This window comes from Jaminaea rosea (genome assembly GCF_003144245.1).
Source record: "Jaminaea rosea strain MCA 5214 unplaced genomic scaffold BDZ90scaffold_14, whole genome shotgun sequence".
NCBI classification, from domain to species: domain Eukaryota; kingdom Fungi; phylum Basidiomycota; class Exobasidiomycetes; order Microstromatales; genus Jaminaea; species Jaminaea rosea.
The window spans coordinates 338,171-355,058 of record NW_020289988.1 but is presented as its reverse complement, the minus strand read 5'-3'; the positions used below and the strand labels follow the sequence as shown (position 1 = coordinate 355,058).

Sequence of the window (16,888 nt, the reverse complement as noted above, 5' to 3'; positions counted from 1 at the left end):
GCTCGTGCGAGTCGGTCACAGAGAGAGGCGTCACAGGCAAATGGCGGCGAGGTCAGAGCGCCGCCCTCGTTTCCTTTCTACTCGCTCATCATCCCATCACCTCGGGCTTTGCCCGCCATACCCATCGACCATGTCCATCCTTCGCGATGCAGACTGGTCTATTCAACAGCTCAGGCTGGCCTACCTGCGTCGCATCGACGATCATCACGGCGCGCGAGTCATCTCTTTCCCTTCTCATGACCGTGATCGCGCATATATCGACAGCGACGCCGGCCCGCCGATGGGTGACAACGCCGTCGCCTCGTCGTCCAAGATGACACTCGCCGATGCCGATACGCATGTGGCTTTAGGCAGGCTCAACGACTCGGCCAAGTTCCCCGAAATTGCGACGGCCTACTCGCCCATCATCTCTTCGCAGCCTCTTGGTCCTCCCGGAAGGGGCAAGAGAGGTGCGCCTCTGCCCTTCACCCTCAGCCGTACGGCTTCCAACAATCGACGGCTTAGGCAAGGGCCGGGCGTCGCTACGACGACGACGACGACTACTCCTTCAGCTCAGCGAGACGCAGACCCGACTGCCAAGCGTCACTCGTCTCTTCGCTACACGCAGACCATTTACCCTGCTGGGAGGACGGGTGCGTTGGGCATCCGCGTCAACGCAAAGAGGGCTCCAAGCTTGCGTGACTCTTCGACTGCACCAAAGAGACATCCTCGTAGAGGGACAGACAGCATTGTGCCCGGTAGTCTTGGCGGAGGAGGGATACGTGGCAGACATTCCCTCGACGAGAGCGGCAAAACTCCGCCCCAGCTATATGTCTCGTCCTCAACCGCAGAAAGCAGGCCAAGACTACTCAGCGACGTTGGTATGAGAGGAGCACGAGGTCGAAATCAGCCTCTGGGCGCAGAAGCTTCGTCGTCTGGCACAGAGACGGACGTCTTTGAGGAGGAGTCATCGCCGCGTCAGGCGCCATCACCGCTGCCGCCTCCTACTCAAAGCATGACGAGGACGACGTCAGCAGGCGCTGTCAGTCCTTCCCTTGAGCCTCCAACGTCTCCGCTAGGCCAGCGTCGTCGTTCCGCCACGATTGATGACTCAAGTACACCAGCCAACATCAGATTGGGTGTTCTACCAGCCACGCCTACAGATCCCCGCCCGTTTGCTCTGCAGTCCGGGCAGAGCAAAGTCAACCCAGCAGCACCATCCGGATCAATGCACGACTTCTCCCGCCCCTACACCCCGTCGATACCAGCAAAGAATCCATTGCGCCACCTTCAAAGCGATTCCTCCCTCTCCTCGCTCGTCTCCTCAGCAGCTGCGGGTGACGAGTCGGTGGAGAATAGCCCTCGACCTACGCCCAAGGAGCTTCCCTTAGAGGGTTCCTCTGGGGTCGAGGCGTCTGCATCATCCTCTCGAACTCTCTCTCCGCCCGCAAGGCGTCCCTCCTGGACCATCCTTGGCGCCTCGAGCGGCAGCCAGGCAGGGGCGCGCTCCTTGCCCCACTCTGCGAGGCGCATGTCGGATGGAGCGGTGCCAGGCAGGACACCTTCGCCGCTAGGCCGTCGCGAAGAGCACAGCGGCGAGACGATCATTGCAGAAGGCGAAGAGGAAGATAGCGAGCTCGAGGCTATTCGTGAGCAGCGCGGAGAAGACGGTACAGGTTCGACGAGCCAGTCCGCTTCAGACGGGCCTGCACGCATCCCAAGGGTACGCATTGACACAAGAGCACGGAATGATGGTCACGAGGATGGGCATGGCACGAAGAGGTCAGGGCGTAGCAAAGCATCCCGATCCAAGCAGCGATCACGGTCTCGTCGTCCCTCACACGGCCGGGCACCGTCACCCATATTATCCCCAGAGGAGCAAGAACGTCAACAAAACGCCTGGTTTCGCTCTCTTTCTCTCTCGCCTCACGAGGTCGCCACACGCTCTGCTGCCAATAGCGTGCCGCTCGACCGAAGAGGGAGCAATACAGGTAGCATAGGACCGATGTCGCCCGAGCGGCCATCTGCAGCTCTGTCTCCCCAGCCAAAGCCGTCAGCCCTCAGTCTTCTCCTACAACGCCAGAACTCTGCGCCGGAGAACCCCTTCAGCCAGTTCTATGCTGGTATCTCCGGGAGAAGCGCAGCAGGTGGGGCTGCTGGGAGCCTAAGTGTGGACGTCTACTTCCCGTGGTCTGAGGGAGGAGATGATGCGGCTAAGGGTGGCTCAGATGGTGCTACGGCGGGGAATGGTGCTCTGCGCTCAAAATCTTCTTCCCGCTGCCTTACGCTGTCGGTGCGCAAGGACGCAACAATGGAGGAGCTAATCGGTTACGGGCTTTACTGCTACTGGGAGGCGGGCTGGTCTCCGCGACTCGAGGACAAGGCCTCGACCTCTGGAGGTCCACAGGAGATCGTCCTGTCCACCATCGGCTGGGTTTTGCGCATCGTCGAGGACGGGGAGGTGGATGATGACTACCCGTCGCTGGACCGTGGGTTGACGGTGGGTCGCTTCGGAGGAGACGAGTTCGCGATCGTCGAGGCAAGCCAGCAGCAGGTCAGACAACATGCTGCGACATTTGACGCGATCCTCAGGCGGGCGACGAGAGTGGTGGGAGGTACAGGGGCGGGAGGCACAGCGGGTAACGCAGCTGCAGTAGGGGCAGGCGCTGGAACAGCAGGCGTGCCAGCCAACATGGCAGGCTCCGCTTATCCACGCACCCTCAAGCCCTCAACGGCAGCCGCAGCTACCCTCGCAGGCACGACGCTGGCTCCGCCCGGTGCCCGACTAGGTGGCGGACTCACCTCACCAACTTCTTTGGCTCCTCAACACAACAACAATCTCGCCCCTCCCGGCGGTGGCGCCACTTTAGGTCGCACAGCGCCCAACGCGCCTGCCTTCCCCGGCTCGCCGAACACGGCCGTCCCTTCCGCGTCCGCTATGCCCTCCGCAACTGTCTCTTCCCTCGCCGCAGGCGGCGGGCCACTAGGAAGTACTGGGCCCGGCTCCGCCGCCGGGGGCATCGGCCCCTCGTACTACGGCAATGCTCCGTCGATCTTCCTGCGTATCCTCATTACGCCCAACGACGAGGTGCGATACAAGACGACGCTCAGCGTGCCAGAGGACATGTACCTCGCCGATGTGCTGGAGCTGGTATGCAGGAGAAGACAGCTGGGCAAAGCGGATGAGTGGGCCTTGGTCGTGCCGAGGGAGAGTGCCGCTGCTGCTCTCGCTGGTGGCGGCGGTTTGAGCGGGAGCGTGACGGCAGCAGGGCCAGACGCGAGTGCCGGAGAGAACATCGTTGTGCCGCTCGACAGGACCGTTGAGTCCCTGCAGGGTAGTCACGACCTGGTTCTGGTGAGGAGGGCAAGCTTGGGCGCGCAGGGCGGGCTTGCGGCTTTGGCTAGTCAGTCGACCAACCCCAACGCGAGCATCTTCCGTAATCCCATCCTAGGCGGCAGTATTGCCGGAGGAGGCGAGCAAGGGGCAGGCAGCGGGACGCTGGGAAGTAGCGGGCTCGTTGCGGGGGGGGAATTGAGTCGAGATGGCCGCTTGACGAGCAAGGGGAGTGGTACGCCTCGCGGTGCCGGCGCGGGAGGAGGACTGGGACCCTCTGCGTCCGGCAGTACACTCTCCAGCAGCAGCACGGCAACAGGCATGTCCTCAGCCAACCTGGCGCACCTCCTACTTGCCGGGTCAGGGAGCAACTACTACCGCTCTTGGACCGTCTCCCGTCGCTTGCCCCCCATGTTCGCGCGTGGTCGTAATGCACTACCTAGTGGGGCTTCTTCACGGCTGCTGCACCACGCCGGCGGAACCACGACGCATGGCCACTCCACCTCGCATCACCACCACAATCAACAGCACGAGCGGACACTTACCATTGATGGGGATTGGATTCACCTCATCCCCACTGACGCGGCAAGTAATGCCGGTGACGGATCGGGGTACGGCGGAAGGCTTCTCTTCGGCGGTGGGACCTCTTCGTCGCACGCCGCGGCCAGCTTCAGCGTAGGTGATGTTGCAGGCTGTCGTTTGAGCAGTGCAGCCGCTGCGGCCGTGGCTGCCCGTTCTGAGGGCGGTGACGTCAGCGCCACTACAGCCGGCGGTGATGACGCAGCAGGAGCCCTCTCTCCTTCCACGAGCCATCACCCACTCCCAGCAGGTAGCACTCACTTCAAGCTCACGGTGGCGTTGAAGAGCGGTGGAAGCGGTGGGACAGGAAGCGTGGGAAGACAACAGAAGCGCTTTGATCTTGAAGCGGAAGATACGCGGCAGGCGGCTGAAATTGTACGAGAGATCAACGCGAGGAGGTCGAGATGGGGTGGAGGGATGTAGGAGGTTTCGAGCGTGTTGCCAGCTTACAATCAGGACTCGCATCTGCCTACATTGTGCGCAGGACGTCTTTTGAATTGTTCTTCGCGATCTGAAAGAGAAGGATGAGGGTGCAAGGAGAACGGGAGCAAAGATGTACAAGATGAGAGTTCAGGTCACCAGTATCCACCTCCGCATCTCTACTTGGCCCCTGCAGCGGGCGCCTCCCCCTCCTTCTTCGCCTCCGCTGCACCATCCGCTGGCTCGTCCTTCTTCTCCGCCGCGTCTGCTCCGTCTGCCTTTACTTCACCTTCCTCACCCTCCACCTCGCCTTCCTCCTTTGCTGCATCAGTGGGGGCGGTGGAGGGAGCATTGGCCGACTTCTCCTCCTGCTTATCCGCGACCGCAGCCGCGGCAGGCTGATCTGGCTGCGCTGCCGCTGCGGTGGCATCGTCTGCTTTTGCGGCAGCGCCCTCCTTCATCGTCTCCTCGACCGCTGGTGCCGGCGCGGGCGCTCCCGCTGTCTCATTCTCCTTCTCCTTTGGCTCGGCGACCGCACTGTCAGCTGCTGCCGACGCCGCCGCGGGCGCCTCACTCTCCTTATCCGCAGCTGCCTCAGCTGATCCCGTCCTCGCCTTCTTCGCCAAAGGCTGCTCATCCTCTCCTGTCATCTCTGCGTCTGCCTTCTGCTTCGCTTCAGTTGCAGCTCCATCAGCACCATCAGTGGCGGGAGCAGGCGTTCCACTCTTTGACGCCTTGTCAGCATCACGGGGCGAAGCCGGTCGCTTGCCCAGTAGAGATCCTGTGGGCGAGGTTGTGGATGCTCCCGGAGGCTGAGATGGTCGAGACGGAGTGTCCTCATCCATCGCATTGCTTGCGCTCCCAGTAGCCCCATTCGCATTCGTGGATGGCGCTGGAGTAGCAGCAGCTGGCGGTGGCGCTGAGGCTGCAGCTTGCGTAGGACGGGGAGGCATAGCTGCGGAGGCGGAAGCTGCACTTGCGAGGCCGAGTAGGGCGTCCGCAGCTCCCTCGTCATAGTCCTCGTCAATCTTGCGGGAGGGAGGCATAGAAGACGATGAAGACGCGTTGGCTTTGGCGGCCACTGCTGCCTCCTTCTCCTCGTCATTGGATCGCAGAGGCGTCCCAGGTGCGGTACCCGCCTTCGATGGCCCACTAGACGTACCAGCCGCACTCTTACGGCCGATGAGCGGAGATGCGGCACGCGAGTTGTCGAGCGCACCACCAGCCTTGCGCGACCTCGCAGCAGGAGAAGCATTCCCGCTTTCCTTACCACCAGCACCGGACTTGCGTCCTGCAGTTGCCGCGCCGCCCTTCTTCCCTGCACCTCCGCTGCTCTTGACTGCTGCTTCGACGTGAGCGGGCGGTGGTTGCTGAGCCTGCTGCTGAGGCGGAGGCGGCAGAGGTCCATCACGCTCACTGATCACACTGCCGTCTGAGCGTCGTGCAGGGCGAGAGCGGTCTAGCGGGTCGTAGGGCATGCCGCCTCCACCGTTCCCGTAGCTGCCAGGTGGGACGGGTCCACTGTCCCTCGAGTCGTATCGCTCGTCCATAGGAGGCGGTCCAGCGCGAAGAGGTGGGGGAGGTCCTCCAGCGCCACGCCAGTCTCCCGCTTCCACCGGGCGTCCATACTGGTCCATACCGCGAGGCGGGTGCTCTGGGTAAGACGGCGTGTGCGGGCCTCGAGGCGAGCTCCTCGGGTGGGGAGGGTACGGCGGCCTGCTTGCGAGCGTCGGGGAAGCTCTAGCACTGCCTGGTCCACCCATCGGTGGGGCCTCCATCGGTGCAAAGGGCGTCTGTGATGGGCCTCGGATGCCGCGATCGTCAATGTTGGGAATTGCGGGGGGAGGACCGCGATGCTGCATCTCTCGCTCCCTGTCCATTCCACCAGGGCCGGGCAGCTCCCGTGCACCAGGAGGAGGCGAATGAGTAGCGCCAGGGGGAAGAGGCGGGCCACCCGGCATGCCGCCAGGTGGGCCACCCATGCCGTACTGACCGGGAGCAGGGCCTCCGCCGAGCTGGGAGGGAGGGCCGGCAGGTCCACCGCCGCTGTTGGCATACGCCGTCGGGTGCACATCTTGAGGCGTGGGAGCAGATGACACTTGCTCGCCATTGGCTTCGGCATTGCGAAGGAGCACGAGGCGCTGCTGGATGTTGTCGTTGTGCGGGTCAAGCTCCAACGCTCGAGCATAGGCGTCGATGGCGTCTGAGATCTGGTTGTTGCACGACTCATAGAGACTTCCCAAATCAAACCACACTTCGGAGATGTACGGATTGAGGCGGATGGCGCGCGAGTAGGCATCGAGGGCGTCGCGGTACTGGTTGATCTGGTAGTAGAGGACACCGATGGAGCACCAGAAGGTCGGATTCTTCCCATCGCGATACACTGCCTGCTGGTACGCCTCGTACGCCTTGTTGTAGTTCTGACTGGCCATGTAAGCGCGTCCAAGGAGATACCAGCCTTGCGAGTCATTGGGGTCTGACTCGAGACTCTTGGTGAGGAGGTGAATAGCTCGCTCGTGATTCTGGAAGGGAGTCTGCTGGTGGTAGAGCCATCCGAGCTGCTGTAGAACCTTGGCGTGCGCAGGGTTGTCAGAGAGCACGCGCTCGTAGGCCTCCTTTGCTTGAGCGAGGCTACCCTGCTGCTCGTGGACGTGACCAATCTGGAACCAGATGTCAATCTCGGTGAGTGGCCTGGGTGGGTGCGCAAGAATGTAGCGGAAGCACTCGAGACTCGACTCGAATTTGTTTTGCTGCTTATAGATGATGCCCAATCGGAAGTAGATCTCGTTTGCCTTTTCGTAGTTGGGGTCCATTCTGACGACACTAGCAAAGGCCTCTTCGGCGTGCTCGAGGGAGCCGTAGCGGTCGTAGAGGATGCCAATGCCGTACCACAGCTTTGGCTCTTTGGGATTCTGCAGGTGGTACAGAGCTTGTTGGTAAGCGGTATAGGCCTTTTGAAGGTCGTCCATCATCAAGTAGCAGTGGCCCATTGCTCCCCACGTCTCCCCGCTCTCTGGCAAGACGTTGAGCACGCGCTGAAAGTACTCTACTGCCTTGGCAAAGCGATCCATGCCACGGTGCACTCCAGCAATAGCGCTGATAGCAGGTACAGAGTAAGGATTGTGTCGCAGCGCGCACTCGTATGCGGCAATAGCTCGCTCCGAGTCTTCCATAGCCTCGGCGGCGGATCCTGATAGCGATAACGGTAGGGTCGAGGGTCAAGCGAGTCAGTACAACGCGATGCCTCGGTCTCTCTCACATCTAATCTGTCGTCGCAACAACTCACCGATGGCAATCCACGCCGACTCATTAGCGTGGGCCAGCTTCTGAAGCGTGGTGACTGGCTGTTGCATGTCGGGAGGACCATGGGAAGATCCACCTCGACCAGCAGGGACGCCTCCTGCGGCAGCAGCTGCTTGTGCTTGCGCCTGAGCTTGTGCTTGCGCCTGAGCTTCGGCTGCCTGTGCTTGATGCTCACGATGCTGCGCGGCTGCGGCTGCTGCTTCACGCTCCCTCCTCTCTTGTGGCCCAGAGACTTGACGGGCAGAGCCATTGGCTCGCATGCCATTCTGGATGGGGCCTGGAGGTGGCGGGGCCATTGGATGATGCGGGTGCGCCTGTGGATGAGGCGGCATGGGCGACGTCTGCTGACCGTAGGCATGGTGAGGGGCGTGCATAGGAGGATACGAGCCGGGTGGGGGAGGTCCGTGCTGCATATGTTGCGGAGGAGGGGGAGGTGCTGGCGGCATCGCGATCAAAGCTCGCTCCTCACGTTACGAGAAAGAGGCGAAGAAGAGAAAGCCGCTGGGTGGCTGGTGCCTGGTGCGTGTGCGCGGCGAATGCGGCGGCAAAAGCGGGGGGTCGGCGAGAAGACTGATGACTATCGAGTGCTGTGATGGCGATGATATGAGGCAGCAAGCGCAGCAAATGGTTCCTGACGTTCCAACGCCAATGAGAGAAGGCAGGGCAGGCGGCGGCGGCGGCGGCGGCGGCGGCGGCGGCAGCGGTCTTTGATGGAGTTGCGGCGCAGCACCCAATCAAGCTGGGAGACCCGGGACGATATTACCGCGAGGCGAGCGAGAGCGACGGCGACGCAGGAGCAAAGAACTCCTTCCAATCAATCTGTTATCCCGAGGGCGGGGCGAGTCGAGGCGAGACGATGAGTAGCGTGCGCCTGGCCGGATGAATGGGGGAGGGCGAGCGAAGCGCGGACACGGAAGTGACGGCGCGCGATGAGGTCGCAAGATTGTCGGAAGGACGATAAGGAGAGTGGTGCCGATGAAGCGGTAGACGATTTTTTTGCGGCGGTGTTAAGTTGATCGCGATGCTGGTCGTGATGATGAGGACGAGAGTGGATGCGCGCGGGGACGTGGAAGGGGAGGAGGAGGAGGAGGAGGAGGAAGACTGGACTCTCTCAAGACGGCAAGCGCGGCCGGGCGCATCTCTCTTGTCTGCGCTCTGTCCCACTCTCTGTCTTGGACCTCGACCAGCGGCGTGTGAAGAGGCGCCTCTAGGCGAGGCAGCTAAGCGACGACATGTGGACGATTGAGTCGGAGCTCGGTCGATGAGGGGGGCGCAGGCAGGCAGGCGGACGGACAAGCAACGGGGCGGGCAGGCGGGCGGGCGAGTGCGGCAGGCAAAAGCCAACTCAGCAAGGCAAAGGAGCGAAGAGGGAGGCGTCGTCGTCTACGATTCTATCCGGGCGTGCGGCTTAGTCTTGCGTCTGCAGTCTGCGTCTTCGCGAGTGTGTGGGTGGTCGCGGAGGGGCCTGCAGCAGCGGGCGCGCGCGATGACGGCGTCCGATGGCAGGAGCGGACGGCCATTGCTTTTGCGACTTCTCGTGGCTCGTCGTCTCCAATTTAGCCTTGCTTGTGTGTGCGCAGCGCAGCGCATATGAAGCTTGACGGTCGTCAAAGCTCGGCGCGCAGGGCAGCCCAGGCGAGCGCGGGCGACCGAGCAGGCAAAGCAGGGTCACGTCGGCCTTTCTTTTCCCTCATCTCATCGTGTCAATGAGACCAGAAGACCGGGGCGCGCCGGGCTTGTGATGCCAGCTCATCTGGTGACGCTTGGCGTCGCGGGCCCGGCTTCTTGACTTTGCCCCGCAAGTAGACAGCCACGCGGAAAGAGCGAGGCGCGCACGCGCCAGCCATCGTGTCAGAGCTAACCTGATGTCGTTCGATCAAGTAGCGTGCGCGTGAGACGTGTCACTCGGACCGATGAGCTGGCGAGAGATGCAAGACCCAGGCCACGACCCACGCTGGCGGGGCTTAGTAAAGCGCGAGTGTCTCCGCCCCTCGCCAGGGTTCAAAGCCATCGTGAGCTGCCGGAGTCTAAATGATAGGCACAAACGATCAAAGCTCCGCACAAGATGGCGTTGAGGCGTTCCCGACCGGCCGCGGCTTGTCGTGAGATCGCCCCAGCGAGAGAAGAGTTTGCAGGCGTCGTCAAGCAGTCGTGATGGTATTCCGTGCGCGCACACACACACTGTTCAATGCTCGATCTCGCCTCTCGCCTGCGCCCCTGCGACTTCACCAAGCACCCGAACCTGATCAGCCACGTCCTTGAGCACCTTGAGCACTCGCCCATTCCCCTTTGTAAAGGTGTACTCCTGGTAGCCAAGCCCCCACTTGTCTGCGAATGGCTTCACAAAGCGATCGCGACATTCGCGCAGGTTGTGACGCGGTAGACGAGGGAAGAGGTGGTGAGATACTTGCATGTGCAGGCCGCCGTGTAGGAAGTCGAGGTACGGGGCACATTGTACGTCCATTGTGGTGCGGACTTGGCGGGAGGCGAAGGACTCGCTCAACCCCATGTCGTGGGACGACTGCGCGAAGTGCGAGAGGACGATCTGTGGGCGAAGGGGCAGGGGACATTGGTGAGATGGAATGGTAGCGTTGCTGCGCTCGCCTGCTCACCTGGACATGCAGAGGACTCGTGACAATGTGCGAGATGAGAAGGTAGCCGATCCTCACTCCCCACGTAGGGCAGCTGGCCAGCAGTGCCCCGTACCAGCTCCAGAAGATGGCAAGAAAGATCGTCTCGACGTAGAACCAGCGATCGCGCTTTGCCTTGAGGGTGAGGAAGCCGTAGCTGTTTGCGTAGAGGTTGAATCGCCCCAGGCTCATCACGACGTAGTAGAGGTGGTGCTGCGCTTTGAGGAAGAGACGAGCGGGGGCGTCAAAGGTGAGCACCCTCCGGTAGTAGGATGACCAGAGGCCGAGCGTGGCAGGTCCGTCCTCATTCTCCTTAACGAAACGCGGGCTGATGGCAAAGAAGGGCATGTGCTGAATGTCCGGGTCATGATCTGGGTGGTTGGTGACCAAGTGATGCACATCGTGATTGTCGCACCACCAGCCCAGCGACAGCCCCCCAATCAAATCAGCAATGACAGACCCGATCAGGCGATCGAGGGTGTGATTGTGCGTGATGCCCGAATGTCCAGCATCATGGGCGGTGAATGTGAGCTGGTGCCAGAAGAGGCCCAGGAAGAAGGAAGATGCGAGGAAGAAGGAGGTTCGGCCGTTGGCATAATGCCAGAAGAGGTACGAGGTGAGGGCCAGTCCGAGGTAGCGAGAGCATTCACGCATGTAGCCGGCCGGTCTGAGCGTATAGAGGCCCGAGGCTTTGACCTCTTCGTGTAGCTGCTTGAAGGCGATGGAGATTTCACGCTCCTTGGCGGGGTCCATTCCATCGGGGTCGGGAGGTGGCTCGAGCAAGCTGAGCGGCAGGGGAAACGTCTGCGGTCTCTCTGCGTCTTTGTCCCATGATGGTCCTGCTGACTCGTAGCCAGAATCTGAAGCAGTTGACGGACTCAATGAGCGGGAGCGCTCGGCATCGCCCCCGCCATGGTCGCTGCGACGCTTCCTTCTCCACAGATCCTCGTGCGCATCAGGATGATCCAGCCTGCCATTACGGTATCCCAGCTGAATAGGCGGAATCAATGGGCGGTATCCAGTCCTCGCTCCATCTGACTTCCTCTTTGGCCCCAACCAGTCATCCTCAGCCAGCGTGGCTACAGCGAAGACGCGCATTCGGTCGAGGGTGGCCTGCGAGTGGTACACTTCAATCTCATCCGAAGCATCTCGACCAACGAAGTGGAGTATGGCAAGCTCTCCGCCTGGGTGACGCTTGATCCATGAGTCGAGCTTGTATATGGTCCTGCCCCGCAGTACGAGCGTCTCGCCTTTGGCGATTCTGCGAGCCAACTGAGAGCGCGTCAGCTGCTTGCGCGGCGGCGACGGCGGCGGCGGCGGCGACGACGACGAGGATGGCGAGGAGGAACTCTGGCTGCCCGCATTGAGGGCTGTGTCGAGTTCGTTGCGTGCCTGTGTAGGACTTGCTTGCTCTACCGACGATGCCATGACATCGAGTTGCGATGGGCGAGCAATGGAGCGTTTTGTGAAATGACGACTCGGACTAGCGCGGCGGAGCGACTGGTGTGTTGGGTTGGTGTGGGTTTCAGTGCGGCGGCGACCGCCCCGCTCGACGACCACGTTGTGGGTGAGTGAGCTGCGTTGGCCGCTGGCTAGTGCGGGCGTGAGTGGCTGCCGTGTCTCCGCTCTTTCGGCGAGCCAGGCCCACAGCGTCGCAGCAGCAGCAGCGGCAGCAGCAGCAGCAGCAGCAGCAGGAGCGGCAGTCAGGCCTCGCTCGCTCGCTCGCTCCAGGTGCCGACGACGACGACGCCAAGTTCACAGAGGGCTCAATCCTGTCAGATTCCCCATCCTCACCAACCACGACCACTACCACGCACCCATTACCACCTCCTCTCCTCCCTACGCCCGGCACACGCTCGACGAAGCATCGTAACCCCACTCAGCTCCCATAGACTGGGCAGCAAGACGACGAGTGCGCAGACGCACGCTTGCCACCCCTTCCTGCCCCCTCCTGCGCCTCCTCGAAGGCTATCATCACCGCGCGAGCGCATCACAGCTCCTCGTTCTCATCATCGCATCTCACCGCGCAGCATCCTCGTCGCGCAGCATCCTCGCCTCACTGCACTTTCCCCAACCCCCTGCTCATCGTCCGCTGCGTCGCCCTTTTGATAGCAGAGCAGCCCAACCTTTCCCCCTTGACATTCCCTCGTCGCTGCCGCTCGCATGGCTGTGTCCATTGCAGTCAACTGGACCCCCCCGGCGAGCTCGCCCCTCTTTGAGGATGACGACAACGTCACGAGCGATCCGCAGGTCACGCCGACGCCGGTGAGCTCTGCTTCGTCGCCACCATCGTCTTCGCACGTCAATGGTGCAGGCCCCGGCCGCAATCTAGCCCCCCCTGGTGCGGGCATTGCTCGATCCTCTTCGCCGCAGCCTCGCTCTTATGCCGCCGCTGCCGCTGCAGCTCCGAGCTCCTCGTCAGCATCGTCTCAGCTATCTACGAGTCCGGCGAGCACGACGGGCCCGACGAGCCCAACGAGCCCGCCCAAGGCGCCAACTCACGCTTCGACACCAAGCCAGCAACAGCAGGCGTCAGGGCCCTCGCTCCCTCAAATGCCACCCACAGCAGCATTCCAGCAATCCTACCCCCAACAGCAGCAGCAGCAAAGAGGAGGCTTCGGCTCCGGCGCTTACCCTCATCACCCACCGTTCCACCAAGCCGGCATCGGTCCCGTCTACAACATGTCGTTCGCTCCGCCTGGCCAATACTCGTGGGGCGCGCACGCGCAGGCACACACAGCGTCGCCATCACGTCCAGCGCCCTTGACGTACAATGACACCTTCAACCAGCAAGGCATGCCAGGCGTCACCTACGCCATGGCCAGCAGTCGTGGCACTCTACCACCGGGCGCAATGGCTCCTTCACCTCCTCCTGCTGCAGGCACCAATGGCTTCCATCCTCACCCATATCGCCGTGGAGGTGCGCCGATGACGGCGGCGCCGTCCGCTTCTTCATCATCATCTTCATCCGCACCCTCGGCGCCCGGCATGACAGCATCGCCCTCGACGGCACAACTAGCACCGCGAAATACCGCCGCCGCAGCCGCAGCCGCCGCCCCTTTGCGACCTGTTGAGAATCGATCGACGCCCATGCGCCAGTCCTCTTCCGACTCTGCACGCCGCAACAAGCGCCCAGAACCTCCCTCTCGCACCGAGAGTACACGCTCGACGTCTTCCGGCATCGTCACACCTGCCGACGACGGGTCAGTCCCACACTCGCGCTCAGGATCCGTCTCCTCGCAGAGCTCAGCCTATTCGTCGACGAGGAGCGACAAGGCATCGACGATTGGACGCACGACACCCACGGCAGCTGCAGTCGCTGCCAAGAAGCCCTCGCCCCTGTCCCGACCTGCCGCGCGTGAAGAGGACGACGACGATACCAATGCAGACTACGGAGGGAGCGACCGTGAAGATGCACCGCCAGTCGGGCGGCCCGCCAAGAAGGGATTCGGCGGCAAGCTGCGCAAGGCCCTGAGCCTCTCGACGATGAACGAGATGCAGCAAGCAGAGGCACGACCGCAGAGCAGCACCATGCCTGCGAGACCTTCGGCTGCACCACCTGGACGCGCACTCCCTGGCTCCATGTCATCGGCTCGTAGCGGCGGTGGCTTCGACGCTTCAGAGTTTGGCGGCGTCGGTGCCTCACCAGGTGGCATCGCCGGCGGCTCGTCTGCGGCCTCGATCAGCTCGCGCAGGAGCACACGCCCACCTATCAGCGGCTCGACCGACGGGAGCGGGAAGCGCAGCCTCTTCAATCGCAAGTTCAACTCGTCGACGGACAACATCTCCATCTCCTCGACCGTCTCGAGCGCATCGGTCATGCTGCGAAAGGTCGGCAATCTGGGCAAGATGGCTCGTCGTCACAGCTTGATGGGGCTCACCAACATGTTCAACAAGGACAAGGAGGCAGGCAAGGAAGGTCTGCACGACGACGACTTTGGCACGCTGCCCGTGCCTGCCGACGAGGCGGCCATTCGTAGCGCGTCTAAGGCGAAACGCTCCAGCCGCAAGAGCGACCCTGCCCTCGCCTCGGTTTCACGCGCCACCGCTGAGCTAGATCACGGTGCCGACTCGAGTCTCTCCCCCGCAGCCCACTACGTACGCCAGCATCAGTTGCAGATGAAGCAGCAGGCGGAGGCGGAGGCCCGACAACGTCAAGAGGCAGAGGCTGCGGCAGCGGCGGCGGCAGCAGCAGCAGCAGCAGCACGACCAAAGGGCAAGACGACGGACGACGTAGTGGAGAGTCGACAGAAGATGATCGAAAAGGAAAAGGAGCGTCTCAAGAGCAAGCGAGGATGGAAGAATCGACTCAAGGTTGGGGGTAGCAGCAGCAGCAGCGGTGGCAGCGCGGCCGGAGCAGAGCAGGCGCAAGTCCCGACTGGACTCGAGACGATCCCGTACTCTGCAGACGTGCAGCACGAAGCACCGCAAGACATCTACGCGGGCGCGGGCGCGCACGTCCCGAGCGACGACTTTGGCGGGGTGCCCGGCTTCGACGCAGAGGAGCTCGAACCACCACCGCGTCTACCCGCGTTGGAGGGCAGCGAAGGATCAGGCGACGAAGGCGAGACGGACTCTCTGCGACACTGGGGTGAAGGCATCGAGCGTTCTCGAGCCAGCGCCGCACGCGTAACGTCGCCAAAGAGCATCCTCAAAAAGAGCGCCTCGTGCGCACATCTGACGCAGGCGCAGACGCCCAACGACTTTACGCGCCCATTTGCTGGCAGGGTGCGGGCCAACTCGTACGACACGCCGCAAGCCTCTGCGCCCGGCGCTCCTATGCTATCGTCGATGTCCACCACCACTGCCGGCGTAGACAGGATGGACGGCGTACCGCGCGGCACGACGGGCGATGATGACGCGCCCACCCCACCCAGCGCCGCCGATGAACCGCGCGCTCCCACGGCAGCGCCAGTCTACGGCCACCACTCCAACTCCTCCATGCCAACACTCTCCCTCATCACCAACCCTACCCCGACGACCACCTCGCGCCCCTCGCTCCAGAAGAAGCGCATCGGATTCACCGAGGTGCCCATCTACCACTCGACGTGGCCGGCCCACGTCTACGACCGGCGCGGTGAGCTCGCAACGTGCAATCGTCTGACGCAGGAGCTCGCCGCGCAGATCAAGGAGGAGCTCAACTCGTTCAAGATGGAGGAGATGGTCGTCGCTCCCAGCAGTAGGATCTTTACACACTTTTTCGTATGAGCACGGCGTGCGCGCGCGCGCGCGCGCAACCAATTGTCTATAGTCTCGGCATCATGGGCGCGCCACCACAACAACAACAACAACACCTTTTTTTTATCAGCATCTACGGGCGGCGGGCGCAGTCGGAGAAGACGGTCATGGCGCGTTGCGTCGCGGCGCGTCGCGTCGGGTAGGACTCTCTTTGTGCGGGCACAGTCACTCCTCTCCTGTTCATAGGTCTCTGGCGCGGCACGGCGCTCAACCTCAACTTGGCTCATCAATTTCATGCTCATTATCAACCATGAGGGCTGCGTGGATGCACTGAACTCTCTTGCCCCCACCGCTTTGCCTTTCCGTCAATTGAGACAGGGGGGAGGGGCGCGCCGCTGACTTGTCACATCCTCCGCACCCGCGCGTCACCACAGCAGGTGGTTCCTGACATCGTCGTGCGGACGCGCTCACGCAGGCACCTGGCCAGAGGCACGTCCTGCCTGCCATCACAACGAGCGGCCTCGGGTGGCAGACCTTTGACTTCTTCTCTCCCTTCCCATCACTACTCGTCACCGCAGACATATTACGTCCTCACTCGTCACCGCCCACTTGCTTCCACGACTACAATGACTTCAAAAGCCGCCGCCCCCGCCGCGCTCGCCGCCCCCGCCGCGCTCGCCGCCCTCCCTTCCACCCCCGAAGGCGATTCTCGCACGGCCGAAATCGAATCTCGTCTGCACCAGATCCACGAGTTCCACGACATCCTCGTCAAGGGCAGGCCCATGCCTGCGACCGATACCGACGCCGACGCGAAGATGCTCGAAGCGCACCGTCGATACTTCCTGGCCGACGGCGACGATGACGACAATGAGCCAATGAGCGACGCGACCTCATCCGATTCAGCATTCGCTTCTGCCCTCTTCTCTCTCGACGAGTTCTCCGTTGAGATTCGCTCAACGATGGCTCACTTCGAGTTTATCGTCGCAGCCGAGTTTGGCAGCGAGGTTGGCGCCCAGCTTGGCTGTGGATCCAAGGAGCTCGACGCGATCAGGGAGAAGCGCGTGCGCGTCATGGAGGCAGCTCGCGCCTGCTGGGATGCTGGACATGAGAGGTGGCAGTGTTTGGCTGTTGCCGTTGCGACCTTCTTCAGCGACGGCGTCTACGCCAGCCTGCCGCAGACGGAGGCCAACAGGGGAGCGAGCGTTGAGGGCGAGGGCGATGGCGACGGCGATGGCGAGGGCGATGGCGACGGCGACGAGGGGGACAAGCGCGAAAGGGCAAAGAGAGTGAGGGATGATGGCCCAGCAGCCGCGGCGCGCAAAGCGGAGCTGAAGCGGTGGGTGCAGACGGCCAAGCGCACGCGGCTCTAAGGGCTCAAGGTGAGTGATCAGTGTCGCCGCTGCTTCTCTTCATCTGCTTCTACCGCCCACCTTCTACCGCCCACTCACGACGTCTTCGCCCTCAT

General features: G+C 62.5%; 5 protein-coding genes across 5 annotated transcripts; 3 read left to right on the top strand and 2 right to left on the bottom strand.

The window, feature by feature from the left end:
- Positions 1 to 89: 89 nt before the first annotated feature.
- Positions 90 to 4,679, top strand: BDZ90DRAFT_234043 (hypothetical protein). Its single transcript, XM_025506871.1, has one exon. The coding sequence runs from the start codon at positions 131 to 133 to the stop codon at positions 4,313 to 4,315; it is 4,185 nt and encodes a 1,394-aa protein (XP_025360215.1). The 5' UTR covers positions 90 to 130; the 3' UTR covers positions 4,316 to 4,679.
- BDZ90DRAFT_69282 (TPR-like protein) lies at positions 4,404 to 8,249 on the bottom strand. The gene is made up of 2 exons (XM_025509785.1): positions 7,599 to 8,249; positions 4,404 to 7,502 (listed from the first exon to the last, which is right to left on the bottom strand). Exons 1-2 carry the CDS (start codon positions 8,059 to 8,061, stop codon positions 4,492 to 4,494), a joined length of 3,474 nt encoding a protein of 1,157 aa, XP_025360214.1. The 5' UTR covers positions 8,062 to 8,249; the 3' UTR covers positions 4,404 to 4,491.
- Positions 8,250 to 9,800: 1,551 nt separating this feature from the next.
- On the bottom strand, positions 9,801 to 11,678 carry BDZ90DRAFT_247011 (fatty acid/sphingolipid desaturase; the record flags this gene model as incomplete). The annotated part of the gene is made up of 4 exons (XM_025507585.1): positions 9,801 to 10,160; positions 10,228 to 11,269; positions 11,303 to 11,599; positions 11,662 to 11,678. The coding sequence occupies 4 exons, from the start codon at positions 11,676 to 11,678 to the stop codon at positions 9,801 to 9,803; spliced, it is 1,716 nt and encodes a 571-aa protein (XP_025360213.1).
- A 594-nt stretch (positions 11,679 to 12,272) lies between these two features.
- BDZ90DRAFT_69222 (hypothetical protein) lies at positions 12,273 to 15,751 on the top strand. The gene has a single exon (XM_025509784.1). It carries the CDS (start codon positions 12,409 to 12,411, stop codon positions 15,451 to 15,453), a length of 3,045 nt encoding a protein of 1,014 aa, XP_025360212.1. The 5' UTR covers positions 12,273 to 12,408; the 3' UTR covers positions 15,454 to 15,751.
- Positions 15,752 to 16,884, top strand: BDZ90DRAFT_69215 (hypothetical protein). The gene has a single exon (XM_025509783.1). The coding sequence runs from the start codon at positions 16,050 to 16,052 to the stop codon at positions 16,791 to 16,793; it is 744 nt and encodes a 247-aa protein (XP_025360211.1). The 5' UTR covers positions 15,752 to 16,049; the 3' UTR covers positions 16,794 to 16,884.
- The last annotated feature ends 4 nt before the right edge of the window (positions 16,885 to 16,888 follow it).

What these genes read in the sequence shown, in the direction of transcription:
- BDZ90DRAFT_234043 (XM_025506871.1), top strand. Translation starts at nt 131, where the DNA reads ATGTCCATCCTTCGCGATGCAGACTGGTCTATTCAACAGCTCAGGCTG.
- BDZ90DRAFT_69282 (XM_025509785.1), bottom strand. Translation starts at nt 8,061, where the DNA reads ATGCCGCCAGCACCTCCCCCTCCTCCGCAACATATGCAGCACGGACCT. An exon ending in GTCGGCGTGGATTGCCATCG is followed by an intron (nt 7,503 to 7,598) that starts GTGAGTTGTTGC and finishes TATCGCTATCAG; the next exon opens with GATCCGCCGCCGAGGCTATG.
- BDZ90DRAFT_69222 (XM_025509784.1), top strand. Translation starts at nt 12,409, where the DNA reads ATGGCTGTGTCCATTGCAGTCAACTGGACCCCCCCGGCGAGCTCGCCC.
- BDZ90DRAFT_69215 (XM_025509783.1), top strand. Translation starts at nt 16,050, where the DNA reads ATGACTTCAAAAGCCGCCGCCCCCGCCGCGCTCGCCGCCCCCGCCGCG.